The sequence below is a fragment of the Wasmannia auropunctata genome, unplaced genomic scaffold (assembly GCF_000956235.1).
Source record: "Wasmannia auropunctata unplaced genomic scaffold, wasmannia.A_1.0 LD335214.1, whole genome shotgun sequence".
Taxonomy (NCBI): Eukaryota; Metazoa; Arthropoda; class Insecta; order Hymenoptera; family Formicidae; genus Wasmannia; species Wasmannia auropunctata.
In genome coordinates, this window is record NW_012027676.1 from 420956 (window position 1) to 445216 (window position 24261).

Here is a 24261-nt window from a genome sequence, read left to right on the forward strand (position 1 = left end):
GAAAACGAAATTAGTTCATGGACGTCCGACGCGCGTGACGCGTCCAGTGAATTGCCAGTTTGTTATTTGTAAGACGGTGCAGTGCGCACCGAAGGCGGGTAATTAGCGGTACGAATGCACCTTTCATGAGGTCGAGCCGTTACCTTCGATGTACGAGCTCGTTAGGCTTGCTCCTCGGAACGGATCCTCTCCGCGTGCTCGTTGTGCCCTTAGGGATTGAATTGAATTTTCGCAAATGGCGCGCGCTTATCGCCTCGGAATGTTTTGAGTCATCGTTTGATTGCTACTCGAAGTTTGCATTTCTGCAATTACATTAATAATGTAACAGTAATTTATATACTATGCGCGCATATTTATGCATAATCGTGATAATATGAGTGGTATGCGGCTTGACACGGCGCAAAACTGCGCAAAAATATCGTAAGGAGGACAAAATGTTAGATGTTTACCGTCCATGGGACGATCGGGAAAGCGATAACAAGGATATGTATATTCTTTGATGAATATAGAGTAGTCTTGTATCCTTGATTTTTAAAGATTAACGAAGGCGTGATTATATTAGTTATAAACGTAACTGAACTGGAAACGAGAGTTGAAGTCTTATCAAGCTTGAAACAGTAACATTACACTTATATCGTTGTAACTTAAATCGATTTTTAACAGCGTGTATAGGATATGAGTATTAATATTTTATTTCTAGTTAACTGTAAAATCATTGATAATTTAATAGAAGTTTAAATCACGTTTTGATTACTAAAGTAATGTATATGCAAACAAATTTTAACGTGCGCGGGATAAAATGATATGGTAAAATAATGCGATGTATAAATTACTTTGGTAATAACGAACGCCGCAACGCAAGGGATAATTCTCATGGTAATCACCAACTGTCAACCTTTTTTTTTTCAACAATGTTAAACTGCCGATGACGGTTTCTGCTTCCGTGTATTGTATCATAAAACAGAGTCAAGCATGATCAATCAATCTACAAGTAAGATCGCGTAGATGATATCCCTGATTTTCTTCGTTCGCATTCGTTCGCGTTGCATCAGATGCGCGTCAGGGTTATTCATGCATTCGCGACTGAAAAGAATTAGCAAGAAAGAAAAAAAAAATTATTATCCTGAAAACTATTTCAGACGCCAAAGTCAACGAATGCTAATCGCAGCTTCCACGGGACAAGCTTTGTTTGTCAGCCTCGTTAGACGATGTTAAACAAATTAATGGGCCGTTCAATGCCGTAGCATCCTCCACAAGGCGGCATCCCGCACAAACATCGTATTTTGCTTTTTTTTTTTCTTATCGCTTCTTCCAACTATATATATTCCGTTCAATGACTAATGGCCTTGTTATACTTTCATAAGTATCATTACCGTTCCCGTAATTGATTATACAATTTTACGACAATACTTCACTTCGTTCACGGTAATTGGCACGTCCTCGATCGATTTAATCAGGATTTTCCCTTCGGCCCGATTTAATTCGCTTGGTCGACCGTCAGGAAGATCGAAATCGCGGTTTCGAAAATGTATCGAAGGTCAGCTTAAAACGAAGTGAACATATTTTATCGTTAATATAAAAAATATCGTTTGCTTTAAAAATAATTCTCTCTCTCTCTCTCTCTCTCTCTCTTCTTTCGCAATATTTTTTTTAATTACATAAGACGTAGACCATCCTTCTCAAGTTCAACCGTTCGCCGCAACATTTAATTACAAATGCTAATAAAACGCATTATTGTTTGTATAATGGGACGTTCTTGCCATCTGTTTTCGCGGAATTGCGAAATATTATCATAAAGAATATTAGAATGCAGCTCGTTAATTATAATCAACGTTCGCGAAGATGAGACCGTTGCGAGTCAGAATGTCGAGGTACATACACAATAATAAATTTTATTACAGCAATTACGGAATTGTATGAATTGTATCTGCTTCAATAAAAGGATTATATTATTATACATACATCTATGATACATCGAAATTTTGAGGGGTATCCTTATCTTTACGAGCCTTGATTAAACTAACGTGGAGAGCGTATGAGAGCGGTCGATAAATTTTAATAATCGCGAGCGAATTAATCGGCGCGATGGATCGGCGCCGTAAATCTTCCCTCGAAGTTCCCTGCAGGGATTCGCCACAGTCGCGTTTGCGAGAAGGAGTGGAAGGCGAGGAGAGAAAGAGAGGAGAGGAAACGTAGCGGCGAGAAGCGCGTGCCGACACGCTCGAGAGCGAAATATCTCTCGGGCGAGCGACCTCGTTAATTAAACCGAATTTAGGAGACTGAGGTCACCGCGCGTGCAGCCAGTCGCAGCAAGGTCCTCTCCGAACCTTTCCTCACGGCTCGCAATGCTGCCCGGACGTATTACGGCCGGATATCGGAAGGCATTCCGCTCGGCGTCTCTCCTTGCGCGTGATGCCGCGGCTAATTGGTGGCACGCTAATTAACGGGTTAAGGTGAGGAATTCCATTTTTAACGAAGGTCAAGAAACCGCGGCGGCGGCGGTGGCGGCCGGTCACGCGACGGGTGCCACGTTGATGCTGTATTGTGGCACGGGCGCGCTTTCTCAACGCGAGGCACGGATTGCACGAACGCGGGGAGAATTGCCCGGAACGATTGCCGCAGCGCGACTATGATAAATGGGTCAGATACAGTTAGCGTTTGTAACGGCGGTAATTAAATCGCAGGCCCATTTTGACGTTGATTGCTCGGTAAAGTAAATTGTATGCTGTTTCTCGCGTATGGTATATGTTGTCTCGTTCGAATCTCTAATTATCACAGCACTCTCGCCAACATGCTGTATTCACTCTCTTTTTTACGAATAGTTTCAAGAAATAAAGGCATCTTTCAAGAAGAGGCACAGAAATTCAGCTAGGATTCCCTTTTTCAAAATTTAGTAGTAAAATAATACGGAATCATACGATCCTCGCGTTATCGCCGTCGTTATTGTTATCAGAAATATGTCAATAGAAGATGTCATTGCACGAACGCGGGGAGAATTGTCCGAAACGATTGCGGCAGCGCGACTATGATAAATGGGTCAGATACAGTTAGCGTTTGTAACGGCGGTAATTAAATCGCAGTCCCATTTTGACGTTGATTGCCCGACAAAGTAAATCATATGCTGTCTCTCGCGTATGGTATATGTTGTCTCATTCGAATCTCTGTAATTATCACAGCACTCTCGCCAACATGGTGTATCCACTCTCTTTTTTACAAATATTTATTTCAAGAAATAAAGGCATCTTTCAAGAAGAGGCGCAGAAATTCAGCTAGGATTCCCTTTTTCAAAATTTAGTAGTAAAATAATACGGAATCATACGATCCTCGCGTTATCCCTGTCGTTATTGTTATCAGAAGTATGTCAATAGAAGATGCCATTTTTTTTTCAAGGCAAGACATTCGCGGGATTACGTAAAAAGATAAGATAATTAATTTTTCTAATAATACGTTCGCGGATGTGCAGCCTATTACTGCAATTATTGTATGCGCGCGGATGTCATACAGAGGAAATTTTTTTTACATCGGAAGTTACGAGGTATCTTGAGAGAATAGTATATTACCGTATCTTCGTGAGCGGTCGATTAAATACGGGAATTAAATACGGTATTACAATAATGATTATGTGATTAATCAACGCGCTGTAAATGCTAACGAGCAATCATACGACCGCGACTGTCACATCTCGGCGGATCTCTTAAGATCCGGCGAATAATTTGAGCTCAATCGTATCTGGCATAATTCAGCCGGGAATTACGCACATGATTAATCTGACGTACGAATGATTAAAAGAATGTCACGTTTCGATAGGAATAACGATTTTGGAATTTCGTCGTTAGACACGTGCCTGTATAATCGATCGCTTTAAAGAGAGGGCGTTCAGTGGTGCGAGATAAGATATTTGCATGGCAAGACAACGCGTTCTGCAACACCGGTTGACGTCATAATGCCGCACTCACGGAACACAGATCCGGATTCCGATCGAGAGCATGATGCGATAGGCATTGAGACGTTAACGTCTGGAACATACATTAAGCACTCTCCCATGCATTATTTTGCCATAGAAGATTACGCCTGATAATTTGCCGTCTCTGATGATTGAGCGGCGAAAGAAAAGTTCTTTGTCGCAAAGAGAAAAAAAAATAGCGTTGTGACTCAACTGAGATTAATCATAATTTGCATTCTTATTTCCTCCTTCGTTTTTTTTTTTCACAATAGCGATTCTCTTCCTTCCTCTTTCTCTTTTTCTTACGAGCAATCTCGTGGATGTTCGAATTATTCTTTTCAAAATTTTTAAACAATCCAATTATATAAAGACCCGAGTTGCTTTAAAGTTGAAAATATTTAAAAGTTTTGAAGAATCTTTCTTTAGAATCGAATATACATATAAAACGTTTAAAAATATAATTTTTATTTATGCCATGTACACAATGACAGATGGATTAAAATGGTAACATAAACTATTTAATAATATATAAAAGAAATATATATGTATATGTATATATTTCTTTTACATACTTTACATATTTACATATTTTTGAAACATCTAAAATCTTTTTAAAGTTTTTAATATTCAGTAATTTAAAACTTTCGAAATACATATATTCAAAAGAGTTCTAAGATTTTAAGAAATTGTTTGCTTTTGAATAATATTTGGAATGATTTAAAAGTTTTATTACACATTCAAAATAATTTTTGTTTTGAACTCATCACTATATGTAATCTGAATTTCATAATAAAGTTACTGTATTTTTTGTTCGCGTTGCGTACTTGTCAGCGTTAAAATCATCGTTACGTAAGGAGTTCTTAGCTATTCAATTTCGAGAGATATACTTCATGGATTTATACATAGGAATATACTTTCGTTGCTACTCGAAGACATCCTTCCTGCTTCCTCATCGTGACTCACGGCATCTAAATGAAAAATAAAATGTCGAATCGATCGTCTGGCGATCCGCGAGAGAGACGGCTGCGCTCGCCTTTCTCGCGAAGCTGCTCTCGCGCGACTTCCTGACCGCGGTATCCCCCGGCGCGGTGGAGCGAAGGTCACCTTGACCATCGCACGCGCCCCTCGGGAGGGTAATGATTCGGGCGGGGGCGCACGAGGGGGGGAAACAGGGAGGCACACGCGGATGGCCTCCAACGTCGACATATATAAGTCCCAGGATCGGCCCCCACCGGGAGTCAAACGGTCCTCTACTGCCAAGACGGGCAGCCAGCTTGTGAGAGCCTCCGACACCTAGGAAGCCGCCATCACCACGGAGGGAAACCTACTCCGCTACTCTGGACGATCCGTAGTAGGCGTTTCTTCCGGAGCCCCCCCCCTACCATCCGCGAGTCCGCGACTCTCCGAGAACGTACCCCCGCGTGGCAGGTGGCACACCACCGGTACTCCTAGACTCGCCGCTTAACGAGAGTGCAACTGCAGTTGGCGGCCGACCTGTGCACGGCTCACGGGGAAACGCGGAGAACGCGCTCGTTCCGACTCGCCGCAGTTTCGGGGGAGATCCTGCAGAGAAAGAGAGATGAGGATCGTAAGTACGACGTGCCTGTGAATACCGTACCGCTTCGCGATACGAGCGGACATCGCGCGCGAACGAACGGCGGTAGAAGAGACTGGAGACGGTCCACCCAAGGGTCTCGCTATTTTCATGAGACGATACGTGCGGAGTCGCGAGTGGTCGAGAGTGTTTCGTTCTAGACCCAGTGAGATCGTGCCTCTAGATCCTAGTGAAATCTTAAACGTTTTTGTGAGGACACCGATATGCGAAGATTTTCGAATACGAGCACGCGCGTCTTTATAAGGGAATTTGGAAGTTTATTTTATTAAATTCGTCGTTAATGTTGTATATAATTTATTGATTTGTCCGGACCCAATAATCCGTGGATTATTACATTTTCTTGATACGACATTTTGTCTTATAGAATAATTAATAATTATTAATTTAATAAATGAAATAACGACCGTGTTAGGTTAAACCACTTAAACCGCTTAAACACCTTATCGGCATTAAGGAATCAGATTCAGGCTTCGTTTTAGATTCATCGCTCGCGTAGGTAGCATCGCGTTGGAGGCGGACAATGAATGAGAATCTTGTTTACATCGTTTCGACGTAAAAGCAAACTTATCTCCAACTATACTTCGACTTTCTACGTTCTTGTTTCCGGAACCCTGCGTTCGGTCGTAAAATAAAGTAGGTATGCTTTCCTTCATCCACGCGATCAGTTCGCGCTCCTGGCGCGTCTGCTTAATAATTCCCGATTGCAATTAAAGATACGGAAGCAAAGGAATCGCCTCGATTTCACGTTAATTGAACAAAATTTTAGAGCGTACGATACGCTGTCGCGGTTTAATCGTTGTTAAAATACATTTGGCATAATTGTTCCAGATTTCGAAAAAGATTTCGAAAACTTTCGTAGATCAAGGCTTAAAGATTTTTAGCAGACAGGTAATTTCAATTAGCTACGATGGATGACGTCGAATAATTATTTGGAGAAAAAAACTACTCCTACGATTCGACTTTTTCTGTGATAATTATCATCCCATTCTCGTACGTACAATGTTCTCCTTCAACCTTGTATTCACGCGGCTTAATTGCAAGCTGTTAGATATGCAAATTAACGGAGGAGATCGATTAACTCTCTTCAGGGAAGAGAGATGCGCGCGGAGATAATGACTGCATCGAATGAAATCCGCAAACACTGTGTAACAGTTCATTCACGAGATTCTAGCCCGTGGCGAGACAGGTCTGCGGCCTTGCCCCGGGCCGTTCAATCCGTTTGTTGGTGAACCGGCGTGTCCCGGCGAGCTTTAAATCGTTCACATGTTACGTAATACATAACAAGAGGAGTGTCGCGTTCCCAGGAAGACTCTCTTTTCACGGCTATATCTCTAACGGTGATCTCTCTCAGCCTAATTCAGAGAAATATATATCTGTTTTAAAATAAAATGCTAATTAATGGAATTATTATTTGCATTTCTCGCTCGCTATATTAATGCAGAATGAGAACGTTATTAACAGTCTGTATTAAGTGAAATAATTCAAATTACTTTCGCCAAAACATTTCAATCTCGAATATTTTTAAAATTGTCTGCGTTGTCATAATTTAAATTTTTTTGCTCTCGATTTCTTTTTTTGTTTGATTCGCTAAAGTTTTGTATCGAAATTGTAGAGATGATTACACAAAACGATACATGAAAGGGGATTGCTGTCAGAGATTCTTATTTCTATACGTTACAACATTCTCTCTTCAAGATTTTTTGTATACAATATTCTCTTCAAGATTTTTTGTACGTGAAATTATATAGAAAATATATATAATCTACTACATCACATATTATGATATTGTAAAAGGAGAAAAAAGTATTATATATATCAGATTACATCGTCGGGAAAAGTGTAAGAGGTGCCATTATCGTCTAAGCAATGCTATATTATTATTATTGATCAAGTACAGGTTTTTAAAGCATGCCTAAAAAGTTAAAGTAGTTATTAAAATATATAGCACACGTTATGTAAATATAAAAAAATATAAAGAACGAATTAAAAACGACAAGTTATGCAATTAAGTTAAGTCAGCGGAACGTGATCTAATTTATAAACTGTGCTGCACAAACAACTCGGGGGACACTGAGCATCTCTGATTAGCGTCGGGTCCAGTTCGCTTGAAGTCATGCGCGGCAATATTAGCGATATTTTCCAAACGTTATTTTTCCATGTAAATCGCGAGAAAGTGGTGTTAATAATCTGGACTGGTTATGCAAACTATTAGTGAAGATTTCATAACGTTGCGGCGGTACAATTCCGGTGCACCATAGGCTGTAATTTCGTAAGCTAGTAGTTGGATTTATCCCATGGCTCACACGTCAAATCGTGGGACGTTAATGGTACATTAACAAGTAATAGTTTCAGTATCATTTTGTATCTATATCGATAAGAGAGACCTTTAATTATTACAGCGTAAACTATAATGCAGTGCCGAAGGATCAGATTTTTCGTGCAAAAATAAAGAAATTAGTTGCCATGAAAGATACAGATATAATATTTATTTTAACTTTTATTTATTTTCAAATTTTTTTGCAATTTTTTTAATGTATAATTTTAATTTGTTTGGGCACTACTTTTTCCCGATTCTTCAAAAATTTTTCAAATTTTTAGCTTTATATACGTAATCAAGTTTTAACTTTCAAAATTTAATAAAGTTTACGCGGAATTAAAGAATAATAAAGAATAAAATGTTTTATTTGTTGCATTTAAAATTAGAATTAAGCCACTTATATAGACTTAAATGGTTCTCTATAGATAAACATACGCCTATGTTGATTTAGGTTTATTATAGGCGTAGTCAGAACGGATTTAGAGCGAACGAATGGCATGCAGAAAGCTACAATTGTGTCACTCCCTTCGCGGTTTCACAAGTGGTTACTGGACTTTGTGTGTGTGTGTGTGTGTATACGTGTGTCTATGGAATAAAAATGGTACAATCTTGGCGTACCATGATCGAAGTATGTAATTTTCTGCTCTCTTTTATTAATTTTCTTTGAAAGAAACCGGCATATCTTTTTACCCAAAAGTAGAGCAGACCATTCTGTTGCAAGAAACATTAATCGATCATTAATACAATTAAGAAATCTATTATAGTATTACTAGAACTTTATAAGACTTAATTTCTTTGTCATTTTTTTCGTAATTTTTTCTATCTTATCTCTGTTTTAAATAAAATCTTATTCTTTCTCTATTTAATAACTGCAGACATAACTGTGCATCACTTGTTCAATTTTGTAAAATTATACTTTTTTCCTTGTTAATAGCAATAATTATTGATAATGAAAAATTAAACATTTGAAATTTGCTAATTTTTTAGATATTTTAAGTTCATAAAAATTTGTTCATTTTAATTGTTTGATCAAAATTTATAAAATTAAATAAATCTACCAACAATTTTATAAATAATTTTTATTATTACTTTAAATTGTACTTTTATTTTAAAATCATCACACGCACATCTCTTTTTTTTTTAATTCTTTTCGGAGAAATGTAGTACAGTAATTTGAGTACTTTGGCAACTGCCCAACCGTGACGATCGAAAATATCCTTTTAATGTTTTCCACTTTCTTGAATTGGTATTACCCCTTTCACAAAACGTCATTAAAAACCAATATGATTATAGATAACACAATGCATTAGATATATTCGCTTATATATTTCCCGTTACATATGTCTAACGAAGGGGAAAGGAGAGCACTTCCTAGTAGGAAGAGGAAATAGTAGAAAGACTAGTAATGTATTTCTGACAAAGTAGAAAGAACTACTACTTGTTCGCACACACTGCGAGTTAATATTTCTCGTAATAGTAGTAATTAACATTGAATTTGATATTGAATTCCGCCTCTGAATTGAGTTAGCTTATTTACTCTTTCATTTAGTCTTTATTATATTTTTTTTCAATTATTTGAGTTTATTTGGACGAATTTTGTTTGTGGGTAATTATTCTGTAATTATTCATATTTTGACATAAATGTAGGACAAAGTTTTTCTTTTCTTGAAATTTCACTCGTAAAATTTTGCTGATCTAACATCATACGTTTGAAATATTTCGCGTTTGCGCACGTGTATAATACGTTATGAGTTACGTGCATGCTCGTTTTTCAACACCTTTGATCCTCTTTCTTGTAATAGCTGGCTTACCGCCAAGGGCGGGATCGTAATACCAGTATAGAAGCGAACGAGCTTGTCCTAGAATGAATTTAGTGCGTGCACTTTCACTTTGGTAGCGCTTTACATGATATACCGTGAAAATGATGCGCTCTTCTAACTCTCGCTTACCGCGTGCAGTCTCAGGTGCAGCCAAAGGAACGAGTCCTAATTAAATTCCGTCGGCTATCCATTTAATTACGTATTTGGAACGAAATTTTCCTAGGATTTTCAAATTGCGGAAGGAGCTGAGATTTCGAGGGAACAACGTTGTTCGTTTCACTTAATTTTACACGTGATAATTACTTTCGTAGAATCAGAAAAAATTGTCACCATTCATTTTTCATAGAATTGTTCAAGTTGTATTTTATGAATCACCCTTATTCGCAGATGTGGCTACCATGAAATAGTTTTATTACATGCAGCAAATCAATTTTGCAAGAAAGCGTGCCTCTCCCAGCTCGCGCGAGATGCGAGGAAAGTAACATCTGTTCACTCTGTGAAAGAGGCGTTACCACTCCGGGATGCGTCCGTCGCCCGTGACGTATAATTTTCCAACTCCGTTCCGAGAATTCTCGCATTCTTGTTAAACAATAGATCTTCATAATTCCCCCGGACACTTTCTTCTTTCCTTCTCTTTCTCATTAAGCTCTCTCGTGATCGTCGTGATTAAGTGTCCGCGAGTCATTTAAGTATGACCGTAAATTGTCTTCCTGTGTAATATATCGACCGCAGTTGTGTGTCTTGCTTTTGCGAGAGGTAGGAAACTGCCGACCATATGATCGTATTAAAAGGGAAATTTCATGCGGGCACAGAAAACGACGTACGTTGACCGACGTACTTATCGTCCGGCGTAACGAATTTAATCACGACGCTTTAGCCAAATACGTAGACACTAAACGGTCTGTATAACGTTGCAATCGCCGTTGCACTTCTCCGCAATACTCTCGGATAGCATGATTTACGCATTAGACATTAACATTCGAATCGTGGTTAGCCCCGGCGAATTGCATTCCGTCGGCGTCGCTCGGATTTCTCACGAACGGTGTAATATTCGGCGGACTGACACTATTATTAACTTTCAGATTGCTTCGAGATAAAGGATAATTATATGTACTTGCATTGTGAATGAAAAAAAATTACGTTAAATAAATTATGAGATCGCAGCATGTAGTCGCTTGGTCTTCAAATCAAATGTAATTTCTCTTCGCTAAATTTAACTTCTCGAGTCGAATTTTCGTATTTTATTTCCTCGAAGTGTTGCGACGTTATCCGAATTTATTGCAACCGGTGTAGAATTATGAGATATTGTAATTTCCTACCATTATAGCTTTCGGACCGTATTACCGAACCAATTACACGTTAAATGAATGTAATCGTTTCGCATTTTACCTCGGAAGTAAAAATAGCGAGAATTATAAGCAGAGAAAAAAAATGATATCCGTCACCTTCCACGCCGCCATTTCGGGATAGCATAGACGAGCCTTAAATTGCGACATTTTACCTTGCGTGACGGAAGACAAAGAAACGAACGATTCACTCGATTTTTCTAACATATCCAGAAAGTGATGTCTCGCGTCCATCAAAACGTAAAGTGAGCGTCATTAAAGGCGGACACCGTACAACAAGAAAAGCAATTTAAACAAAATGTACGCATATCGCGGCCTCTTACGTCACGTGCAAGTACATTTCGTCTACGTGCATGCAGAAGTTACAAATGCGGAAGATGTTTTATAATATCGGAGAATTTAGTAGAAATCTCCTTTCCAAGTTATCCAGTGGAAGGTAACGATATTGGGATTTGTAATGCGCTTGTAACTATTAGAAGTCACAAGTTACGTTACCAGGAAAAAAACTTTGCGTTAATTAGATTGCCTCTAATGAAAAAATCATGAATCGCTGTTGCAGGCTATACGCGCTATACGTATACAACGTCAAAAATAAATCTTGAGGTACTGCACTTTGAAATTTTTAATAAAGCTGCATTCTTTCATTATTGCCTTTACACGCTAAATAAGAATAATAATACAATTGTGTATTAATATTACTTGTCGGTTGGTTACAGTAATTGATGCAATAAGCGATAAAAAATGAAGATTAATTAACAGAGGAACAGATTTCTCTTTGAGACTTTTATAATGACAAACGTATTAAAGACCGAACTATCTTACGATCAGCGGGCACTCTAAATTGTTGCCCATCGGCTTGATTCCTTATTGTGCACGTATACATACATTCTCCCGAACACACAGCCAGCTAATTGCGCCGATTAATATTAATGGTGTAAAAGTTCGCCCACAGGAACAGATCGAAACGCGGTACCTACGGTTTCACTCGGCGCCGAACGCGGAAGTGCGCCTTTAACGTATGGACGGTGCTAAAGTATCCGACTCTGTCCAGGCATTCGTATAAGACGATCGGCTTAAAGAGCTTCCCCCTTTCCTCAGATGGTCGATAAGAATCATTACTATCGATTCAGAAACATAATTCCCGAGAAATCATCCATTCCATTCACAAAGTAAATGAACAAAAAAGTTCGCGCCTGCTTAGATGAATCGACAGCCGTCCTAGGCCTAAATATTAAGTGAAAGTAATAATATTTACGCTCAGTTGCATTTGTTAATTTTTTTATTCCAATGTTATTCGAATTAATCTAAATTAATTATATACTATTAGTTATTATAATTTCTAAATTTCTTATTCTAAACACATTCATTATTTAATTAAATAATGAATGTGTTTAGAAATATTAATTTAGAAATAATAGTTTAGAAATTAGAATATATTAATATTATCATATCTCAGATCTGTTTAATGAATCTTTTGATTCTTCCTCGATGCGTCAACAAGGAAAAAATTAACAAATCTCTTTACAGTAACTCGTTATGTTCTCAATGCAATACATAAGTGTATAAATGAAATGCGGGCAATACCGATAGCTAAAGTCACGCTTATTATACCGGTTTGTTACATTTTTTTCTTTCTAAGTTTTACTGCGGAGCGAACACGAATATACGACTCAATAATTGACATGTCGATCTCGTATAAATAAATTAATAGAATCATTAACTCGCCATTCTGATACGTCGGAATAATTGCAGATGGATTTATCTGCCATTGATTCATGGAAATAGGCGCGAACGTGACCAGCGTCGATATTAGTGATACAAGTAGCAACATAAATCATTGCGGCTGTTATTCAAAGGGTTATAGAATTTCTCTTAAATATTAATAATAACACAATGTCCTACAGAAATCAATGCTTTTGACGAAGACTTTCTAAATTTTTTTGCAGCACGGACAGAAGTAAAATCTCGCGACATATCGCGGCCTGTGACACTCGCGGCGGTCCCAATATCCTTCGAAAAGCCGTTTCTAATCCCATAAAATATCGACGCGTCGAGATGCGCGCTATGAGTTATTATATCGCGGATGATGAATATTCATCGTCCGACGGGTCGCCGGAGTTCGCGGCGACAAAACAGGAGAGATGAAATAACGCCCGCGTAATGAAACCGCACCGCCCGCATTCCTCTGACATGTCGTCGTCGTCTATTTCTTCTCTCTCTCTCTCTCTCTCTCTCTCTCTCTCTCTCTCTTTTCTTTCCGCGGATAACAAACACGACCTCCGACGCGCGGTTGTGGTCGTGTCGTTCGACCGCCTCGCGGCCGTAAAACAAATCGCCATGCGAAATCGTGTCGCGCCGCGAAATACCGCCGCGGTCTTTTTTTTCTTTTCCACAGACACATGTTACGTCGATGGCTTTTTCTCCTCCCCTCCCCCTTCCCTTTCCCGCGCTCGCGATCGTCCGCACGTTCGCGGACGGAGATATCTGGCCGGCGTGATCTCGCGTCACGGTCTTACGCACATGTGTGCCGCACTTTGTAGGCGACCTCGTAGAAACGAAGGCGGCGATGCCACCGGCCGGCCGGCCAACACACACTCGATGACGAGTAACAGCGAGAGCGATGGCTCTCTCGAAATTACTTCCTTCGCTTCGCGCCCGCGTCCTCTCTCTCTCTCTCTCTCTCTCCTCGATATTCGCATTGTCATCGAAATTTCCGCTCGACTGACCGTTTGTGTCGTAATCGCGGACCTGATCTTTCATTCCGAAGGTCTTCCCCGTCGTCTCGCCGCCGCCGCCGCCGGGAGATCTCAAGAGTTAAGCATCCCGCGATAGAATGCTTCTCGCCTTCACCTTGCCTTCACGCTGTGTGAGTGGAGATCGGACTGTGTCCGTCCCATCCCGGTGTTACAACGCGAACGCGCTGAACCGAAGATTGCTCATAATTTCTCGCGCGACCGAGTTCTTCTCCGCTGTGTGTTTCGTGCCTCGATCTTTGCGTTTAATTTTATTATCGCGTGACAATGCTGTCACGAAAAATTTCCGAGAAAGAGATATAATCACTAAAATTGGACTGTACTTCAAAGGAAAAAATTAATGCGTTAGTAATGCGAATGTAATTTTATAATGTCACACAATGTCCATTCAGTCCATTTACACTTTCGTATAAAGGTTAGAGAAAACAGATTCGTGAGCTGGCCTTTGACAAACAAAGTCCGTAAATCGTGAAACTCTTTCATTATTGCTTTTAATTCGATATATGAAGCCGTTTCGTAGGTCAACCGTTGACGAGGTCGATGGTTGTTCATTGGATGGCTAATTAACAGAAGTGAATTATGCTAGAGGCACGCGACCATGCCAGATAAGAATCAGAAACAAGAAAGTGCGTCTGTAAGGAAAATCGTAAATAGCAGCCTGCGCGTTTACCCTCTTTTAATGGACGTTATTAATTAAAAGTGCTGTGTCAAAATCTGCCGCGCGCGTCCCACCGGATCGAGTCTACGCCGTCAGCCTGCCTTTTCCCCGGCACCTGTGCATTCGTTCTCGGCGATATACGATCGTCATTCCGCATTTCGTCGAATAAATTTTCGTCTCGTTACATCATTGCACCGTGGCTTTCGATCCATCAATTATACGTTTCGTTCGCGGCAACGTGTTTATTGCATTTACGCTCGTAAGATAATAATCCGCCCGGAATTATATGTCGAAATGTCGTGCGCGTTGAAACGATCCGCGTACATACATTATATAGCAGAAAAAATAGATATTAAATCGTTGGTTGCACGTCCCGCCGTTAATTTTCTCTCTGCCATATTAATCGCCGTCGTAAAAAAGATACTGTCGTAATCGAAATCCCGCGATCCTGACGATCCGACGGCGGGCCGCTATACTGTAAAAATCGCCGGTCCCGGGATTCCTGTCCGAACATTAGGGTCTGCGAGAACGGATACATATATTATCTCTGCCTTCGCCACACGATTAGCTCGATCGTTCCGTTGCGGGCGAACTGCACGGCGCGGTGCTCGATTTTAAAGGCAAACCTGGCAAACCACTAGTCAACTCGCCTTGACATTGGCACCGGCGAAAGAAAAACCACGCGAAAAGAGGCACGGCGGAAAGCGGTCGTGGCGGCGGCTCACCTTGCCTTTGATACGGAAATCATTCGTGGAACGAACCGCGGCGAACGAACTCGGTGTTGCCCGTGTTGCCCCGATCGTGCCGACGAATCGAGGTAACCTTTTATATCTGAGCGATTACCTCGGGAGTCAGCTCCGGTAATTGCGATTGAGGAATTGGTGTCCTTCGACGATCTTCTCCTCGACGTCTCGTTTTGATGCCTCCTCCGTCGAGAGGTATCGGCCGTAAATCGGCTGTAAACGATTTCATCAGGGATTTTACGTAAGGAAACGATATCTCGAGGGAGAAAGAAATTGGGACCTCGGACGATTCGTCCCTCCCCCCTCCTTCCTCCCCCTGTTGCTCCATCTTTCTCGCGTTTGCGTAAGAACCACATAAAATTCGTGGTGACGATAACGGATTTTCGAAGCGAGCGCGCGTGACGGTTTACGGGCGGTTTACGTCATCCTAATCCGACGGGAATCCTCGCGGCTCTCTTCGCTAATTTGATTGTGACAGTGTTTGTCTTACGACATCGCGGAGCACGATAGATTAGTGATTGATCACGCGATGCAGCCATTAAGTGTCTAGAATTGATGGGAAATAGCGCCGATAACGAAGATCGCAAACAAAGTTATCAGTCAAAAGCAGATAAACTCAAATAAAAAAAAAACAATTTTTTTTGTGATGGATTCAGCAATTTTTGTCAAAATCTGGGTTCTGACCGGTTGTGGGCGCGTGTCAGGCCGACAGAATGAAAACGTTAATCGGCACGTTTACTTGTAAATATATCCCATAGAGCGACTGTTTCGAGAGGTGTGTCGTAGGGTCGTAAATTTCAGCTGCTTGCGGTGGAAATTGTACGCGGTCGGCGATCGATCAGCCGTAAAAATTGTCACGCACCTTCGTCACGGACGATATAACTTCACAGATCGAGCGTTACCACGCAAGCTGTCAAATAGGCAAAGGGATATAATTCCGAGGTTTTACAGCGCGCAGTTTTCAACCGCGGGGACGCACTGGTCGTGCGTCCGACATTCTCGCGCGCTCTTAAAGCCTATCTCGATAATTTAAAGCCTATACTTATTATAGCGTCGTTATGCCGGATAGCGCCATTATTTAGCACCTGACAGGCTAGATCGGCGCGCGGTACTGGATACACCGATAATTATCGATAATAACGGCCATTTTTCGGACAGTCGTAACGGTCGAAACAACTCTCGCGATGACTCGCGATCGCTCGTTGCATTACGAGGAGCAAGTTTCGTCAAACAGCTGTTACCCCGTGAGAATCCAAGTGATTAAACGCCACGCGAAAGTATTCTTACTTTGTTATAATTAGTAACCGACGGTTTATATGTGGAACAAGCGAATAATAACGTCCTTGGCTCCTTAACACGTCTATCTTTCGTACGTATCTATGTAAATCACCGCAGTACGCTGGACGTGTGAATGCTCATTGGGAAAGATTTTCTCTCAGTTAAGCGCGGTATCGCGATTCACAAGAGGCGGTTGCCACATAATTTCGTAATGCAGTTTTAAAAAATATAAGATTGAGCATCTAAGTTAAGGGTTACTTTTCCTCTTACGTTACGCTTCTTTTACACAACAATTTTCACAAACTTACGTAATGTAGGAATTAAAATTGGATGGTCTTGTTTGCCTCGTGGAGAGATTTTTCACGAACTTAATTTGCTTTCCACATTAAACTTTCCTATTGTAATTACAAATTTATTATTTCATTTACGAAATTAGTATAAAGAAAAGATCTCTGATCTCAAATTTATCGAGAAACATATCGTTATTTATTAAAGATATAAAGAAAGCTCTTAAAATTCGACGCAAACGTCATAAAACACTTTTTAATGAGAATTACAAATTTATTAATTTTTTTATTGCAGATTGTTCTAGTCGTATTTGTCATGGCCGTCCTGGCGGGCGTCTCGGCGCAGGATTTCAGGCATTTTTTCGCCGGATTTGGTCCTTATGGTGACTTTAGGGCCGCACTAAGGGACCCGAGATCGAATAGGGGTGAGTTATTTTAACAACAATCAATATTACGTAATAGTATTATTAAAAGAATGACAGACATCTTCTTCATCTTTGAAACTTTAATAGACAACTGATGTACAATAATATTTATTTAAAAAAATGATAACCATATATATGTATGTATCACGTCGTTGATATTACAAAAATTAATTTTGTTGTTGTAAAATCATAAAATTGCGAATTAATTATTTGATAAATTAATCGATAAATTTCTGATATCGCTTATAAGATTTTCTGAAATGACCCTTGCACTTTTATAAGTACGGCTACCTCAATTTGCATAATCCGAAGATGATTTGTCGGTATTATTATTACCGTGCCCGACAGCTCACTAGAAAACAATTACGCTTTCCTTTTTTTGTTCATACGCTGTTATTAGATGTCTCGAAGTGCTCATTGAGATTTACGGTACGCTTCGGAAGTGTTCGTTCTTGTATATCCTCCACATTTATCAGGAAGCTGAGAATCGTGCAATTACGATAATTTGTTCTTGTGTTTTCTTCTATTTGCATACGCCGCGAAGAAACGGCCTCGTTCCGTCCGTAAATAATGGTAGGCATTCTAATGCACCTCGCTCGCCTGGAATTCTTCAATCGTTCGAAAGTTCTTCCTCGATGTGATAGATTTCTCGGAAACGAAGTCTCGCGCGCGCTTACGACGTTATTGAGAGATGTAACAGGGTATAATCGCGATAATTATTGTTCCTCCACTGTATTACTGCGAGAACCTTAGCGCGATGGGGAAGCGTATAATTTTATAATAAACTGAGAAAATTTACAACAATTTCAGAGTAATTTCCGCTCAGAAATTCAGTAGACGAGATATATCTATGGCTCTACGAAAATATTTGAGGAGATTAATTATAGCTGCAGCTCATTATCCGCTCACCGCATCTATTTACGTAACGCTCCGCGCACGATTGACAATACAACAATCGTTTTTATGATGGTTTATGTCCGCTCAACCGTAAAGATCCAAGATATAAAAGGAATGTTCTTTGAGCTCTGCGCTGTCGTATAATCAAACGACTGATTGCGATCGAGAGGAACGAGCTTGAATCGAATCGTGTGGGTAATGCCTTGTTGTTGATGCTGAGGAGAATCTATCGTAGATAGTATAGATCTTTTTACCGGAACAACGAAGCTAACTAGGGATTTACTTGAGCACGTGCACGCAACGGAAGGAAAGGCAAACCGTTTACTTTTATATGTATCGTGAACTTCGTGAATTATGATAAAATTTCTGAACGTATTACGTTAACCATTGCATTTCATTCAATTATTATTATGTCGTAATATTTTTTATAAAATTAATGAGTTTTACAATTAAAGAAACATTACTTATAGGAATAGGATTCCATTTTGAGATCCATTTTAATGTAGTAAATTTTACAATTATAAACGTAAGAGAATTTAATGTATATATAAAACTGTCTAGGATATTAAAATATTATACCGACGCTGTTACTTCTTAGGTTGATCGAACTACATTATTTAAATGGCTCGCACGGGCAGGATACGCGATTCTTGCAACCTGTTCGAGCGTTAGTATGCGCATAATAATCGGCACTGAAATGAGTGTCAAGTTCAAATTCACGTACAATAAATAATGCGTCATACATCGTGTATCTGACGGTACCTACCGAGTAGGTAGCCCGAGCAATACAAATCACTTTTTAATTTGCCATGAACATTAAAACTAACTATTCTAGTTAGTTTTTATATGCGACAGGAAATCTAAGAGAATATATTTATTATCTGTTTTACAATATTTGTACACCTTTTCTATTTGTATCATACATTAAATTTGTGATTCTTTAATTGATAATGATAATATATAATTTTGAAATGAATCTCTGAATTGCGATATTAAATGATTAACGTTCTCAATTTATCTTCTGCTCCAATAATTCTCAAAACTACCGCGCTTGGAAAGTGATTATCGGGATAACATCGGAAGCTTACATCAGTCAAACAAATCGTTCGTTTTTCTACTGCTGAATATTCATAGCGATTATTCACACCGAAGGCGTGCTCGCCTCGCGTATATTCCGTTACTACTTCATCGTGAATAATAGTAGGAGAAGACTACTAGGCGGAAACTGACGTTTGTTACCCGAATGCGCTACAATCGTCAAGATAATTATCTTAATAAATCTAGATAGTATCTGCGCCCATATAATATCATGTCAGTATATCGATTAATAATACAGGCACATGAACACAACTTCCTCGTGTTAGAAAGGATTTCCACTACTCCTTTGTATATAAGTACAACTTTCCTTTAATATCACGTAACGCTGTAGTGCTAGCTATTAGTAGTTGCGGTTTGTTAAATAATATAATATGTAGGATAAACGAAAACAATTTGGGAGTTAATTTTTGTTTAAAAATTTCTTTATTTTAGGCGGCTATTATTTTTTTAATTTTAAATATTGATAAAACCACTATTGTTTTCATTAAAGTAGTGAATTCGAAGTTAATTATATAAAAAAGAGTATGTAATTAATACTTTATATGTATACATTGCTGCAATAATTGCCGGTGTGAGCGGCGTTACATAAACGTTGCTTAATCATATATGTGTATTTGCCGAAGAATTTTATCGTTAAATTCATAAAAAGTGTATAAAAAATATTCATTTTCTATAACATCGAACAAGTTTTCAGTTGAGGTTTTGCAAGGTTAATTGAAAGTCCTTCGTTGTTTAACGTTACGTTTAATGATTCTGTTTACTATGTGCGATCAACCGCGCATCGTTGCTTCGCCAATGACCATGAAAACCAACGATCTTTGTAACTTATGCGAGCATCCAATCAACTCGATTCAATCTCGTCAAACGATAACGATCCTATAGATCTTGTATACCCACTGTATTAAGCGTAACTCAATATAGATCACAGGAGATCAATAAATTTACGGGAGAATATTTAAAAGTATGCCATTCTATTGCGATATTCGTTAATTGATTATCGAAATAATGGCTAAGATCTTTCCGCGAAGGATTATTTCAAAAATATTAAATTTTTCTTTTTACGTGATTCAAGTCTTAAGAGTTTTGACATTTATTGGCTAGAAATGCGAGAACAAAAATGAAGTTCGCATTTTTGATTGATCGTGAACAATCGTGAGAACGATCGCAGCCACTGAAGCGAGAGAATACATCTTGATATGCCCGTGCCTTCTTTCGCAGGTCCGGTGTTATTCCCACCTGGGCCGCCACCCAACACAGCTGACAGCAGCGGCGTCGTCGTGGGCGCGAGCGGATACGGATTCGTGCCACCCAGCGCAGGTAATTCGTTCGCCAGGTTCTGAGAATCAAACGAAATCCCGATGCACCCCCTTCCCCCCTAAAAAAAAAGAGAAAAAAATATACGAAAGGGTTAAAAGGGATCGGTGGTGGAATACGAACCGGCGAGCCTTTACGTGACCAGTCTCTGCATGTATAAGCCAACCCAAAGAGTCGTCGAGGATAACAGAATGAGTAAAAAAGGGAGAGAGAGAACCAGAGTAAAGGAGAGAGTAATATCTCTCTTATCACACGCGATACCTCGTTCGTACCTCTGCACTCGACTTATGTATAAACACTATTTATTGTTGTCACTTATGAAATAACATAGTCTACGATACACATTTTCCCACCCCCACCCCACCCCCCGAATTTTAATTATATAAGGGTGCATGTCCATATGCGGCACTGTTACGTTTATTGTTTTGCGAGATGTTCGAAAAGTCACGCGTGACTCTACGATACGCGTATTAACACTTTAAAATCCAGCAATGGCGTTACATGATAAAGAAATGTGTGTTTTGCGCGTTTTCTATAATATAAAGTAAAGAGCTTGTCAATTTTATGCAAATTCATCAAAAGTCGCTCGAAAATAATATATATATTTATGGTAATATTGCTGATTCGTTGGCATCGCCAAATGTGAAGCGTTAATATTTATGAAGCACAACTCAATGCGACATTGAAACCTTATTGCATTTCGATACGCAATGTATTGAAACGACAGATGTGACTTTATCGCGAATGTTGCGCGACTGTTCGGACACTCTTATAATTGTTAAGGGCGTTACACAATATATAAATACGTTGTAAATTAATAAAAAAAAAAAAGAACCCTCAGCATATGTAATCGCAAATCTGACGTACGCACAAGCGTTGTCTGATCTCTGATCTCCTGATCTCCTCTCGTATCATTTGTAAAAATTGGCATATTAAAAGAGGATGGAGTCAGTAGCACCTGATTCTCCGACCACGCGATGTCGAATACACCGCTGCTCTAAGAATCGGCACAGAAACCACAAAAATTCGCTTCCCTACTACCTTCGTTCGTTAGTTCTTTGCGAAGGTTGACTTTGTCTTGCCGGCCCGACGTTTGATCCTTGAATCTCGACGGGTACATCGTTTCGCGGGCGTGCTAATGGTGCCCTGTCGTCGAGGACGACAATCAGCTCTTCCCATTACGTACATCTCGAGAGGCTATACGTTGAGCTCGAGACGGACGGCTGCGATCTCGCGAGCATGCTACAAGGCTTGAAACTTTCGACGTTCTCGCTCGTCTCGCGACTCCTCCCCGAATTGGACGAATCTCAGTTCGGAGATCCGCGACGGTGAGACGCGATACTAATACGTGGGTACGAGGGTCCTTTAGCTATAACTAAGCGCACCGCAGCATGTCTGGTGACAGAGAATGCACTAGCAGATAGATATCGTAATCTCTCCTGTACTGCGCACAGGTAAGTCCATAGAAAGAAGTAATATACTTAACGTCTCCGTAGAGCGGTATCGCACCGTAATTGGTCTTGGTAAAATATACGCATATTGCGGTGAACGTTCGATAAATGTTTCCCCCCTTTTTATCTCGTAATTACACGGCGGTGAGCATGAATCATTTTTTTCGATATAATAGAGACTTTCGCCAGATCGTTATCTTATTAACCTTGTCAGCGATACCCACTTACCCACCCGGTCAACCCGTTTGCACCGACGAAGCCGAGAGTCGGAAAGCGAGCGATCAGATCGGGTCCCGTGTCGTCAAATCGATTCGGAACCGTATCGTATAATACCTACCGTGAAACGGGTTTCCTTGCGTAATCGAATCTCCTCGATTTCCGCGACGTAGTACGCAGGGTGGGCGGGAGGGAGGGAGGGGAGGAGGCAACGTGTCTCTTCCGGTAATTTGAGCGTACGCTCGGCTTTCATTTCACGCGCCGTCCTTCGCACCTGCGGTGCTCGGCCGCACGGTAGACTCATCGAGCGATATAACGAGACGTAATGAGAAAAAGAGACAGAGAGAGAGAAAGAGAGAAAGAGAAAGGAAGAGCGAGAGAAGGGAAGATCGCTAACCGAGGCGCGCGAAGAGATGGGTACCCTTGTACTTCCTCCTTCCGCGAAACGTACGCCAGGCGTACACTGATTTCCTCGCGCGCGCGCGGGGAATCTTCAGCCTTGGAACACGAGTACACACTGGGTGGGAATCCGCGACGGTTCGGTGAAAGCGATTTCGACGAGGCTGCGTGGCCTCGTGGCGGCTCGCAAACTCGTTTTACGCGTAACCTTACTTAAGTTACTCCACTGCGCGTAACAGGTGTTACGAGGCCGTCAACGCGACAAGGTTGCCTTTTTGGTCAGCGACGCGGACACCGGAAGAGTGAGACGGAGAGGGAGAAGCGAGGATCAACGTTCCCCCGATCCCCGACCTCTGACCAGAGCCGAGAATCGGTCACGCACGGTCAAGTTCGATCAAATTCTCTCCTTTCAATCGCGCGACTCGCCGTCTTTCTAAAGACAGAAAAACGATGGTGGGGATATCGCGCGGTTTTTTTACTTCGTTACCTCGCCTGCCCTGCTCGTTCTCATATACGAAAAAGCGTGTGGATTTTTCATGTCAAATGAGATACGCAAATTTCTCAGATATGGTCCATTCGAAATCTTTTAAATACAGGCGAAAGTCGTCCAGGTATGTGACACGCATATAATGAAGTATATGTGTATTTCTTGGCGATGAGAGGAATTATGTAAGATATTCATGCAACATCATTTGGAGAAGACCTCGTCAAGGAATATTTATTGGAGAGAGACAAAACGATTGGAAGAGTCGGATTCGGTGTTATGAGAGTAATCGTAAAATTTCGTTTCTCTTGACGAACGACAGATGTTACGTCTTTCTAAAGACAGAAAAACGATGGTGGGGATATCGCGCGGTTTTTACTTCGTTACCTCGCTGTCTCTTGGAAGATCAATGCTATACCCAAGAATGTCAAGTGTCATCCAAGCTGGTAATCGACGAAAGGTGCGGGCAACTTTCGGTTGCGTAATTTGTGCGTCTGCGAAATTTAATATAAGAAAACGGCGCAGAGAAAGAACGCGTAATTGCGCACGCGAGCGGTAAATGCATTGTTGCAATATCAGTTCGAACGCAATAAAGCTTTGTTCCCATAAGCCGGCGCGTGTTACCGTTTGCAAATAATGGTCTGATGGAAGATCGCTCGGATTGATTCGGAACAAAAATTCGTAATCGCTCGCATCGAATATAAGTACGTTTCTTTGTATTAGACATTTTTCGTGCCAGCTGCAATAATTGAGGAAACGCACGATTGAATTTAAAAAAAACAAAATGCGTTCTTGCAACGCCGCGCGCACATTTTATATAACTCTATAAAAGATAGCGGGGTAGCGAAGAAAGGCGTACCGGTAACGGTATTAAAACCCGCGCACGACGCAAAAGAAGTGAATGGCGGGCGAATAAATTCTCCCTGTGTGGAGAAACACGCGGCCGATATCGCGGGGAGGGGGAGAAAGCCCGATCCATCTCGCATTTTATAACGTTTTGCACTCGTTAATGCGCGCAACTCGACACGGGAGAGAAAACGTAAATCTCGGGTAAACGTGCCCGTGATTAACGTCCCAACGCGGCGCGCTGGAGGACGAGGTACGTTAATCCCTGAAAGAGTATAAGACCCCTCCGAGGTTGTAGCTCCGGGGAAGCGCGGCCTGCTTTATCGGGACAATTCTGAAGATTAACCAGCGCGTTGGATAATAAGTGCACG

At 40.6% G+C, this 24261-nt stretch overlaps 1 protein-coding gene across 3 annotated transcripts in view; it reads left to right on the forward strand.

The window, feature by feature from the left end:
• LOC105457500 overlaps window positions 1-24261 on the forward strand; it is a 41451-nt gene that overhangs the window by 11615 nt on the left and 5575 nt on the right. For 2 of the 3 annotated variants that reach the window (XR_975405.1, XM_011702197.1), the window contains exons 2-3: window positions 17056-17185; window positions 20399-20497. Coding sequence is in view for 2 of the 3 variants with exons in the window: in XM_011702197.1 (XP_011700499.1) it covers window positions 17056-17185; window positions 20399-20497 (229 nt within the window). In the remaining variant the exon portion in view is untranslated. Of the gene's footprint in view, window positions 1-5182; window positions 5532-17055; window positions 17186-20398; window positions 20498-24261 lie in introns of those variants that run through there. The other variant, XM_011702198.1, reaches the window with a different exon arrangement.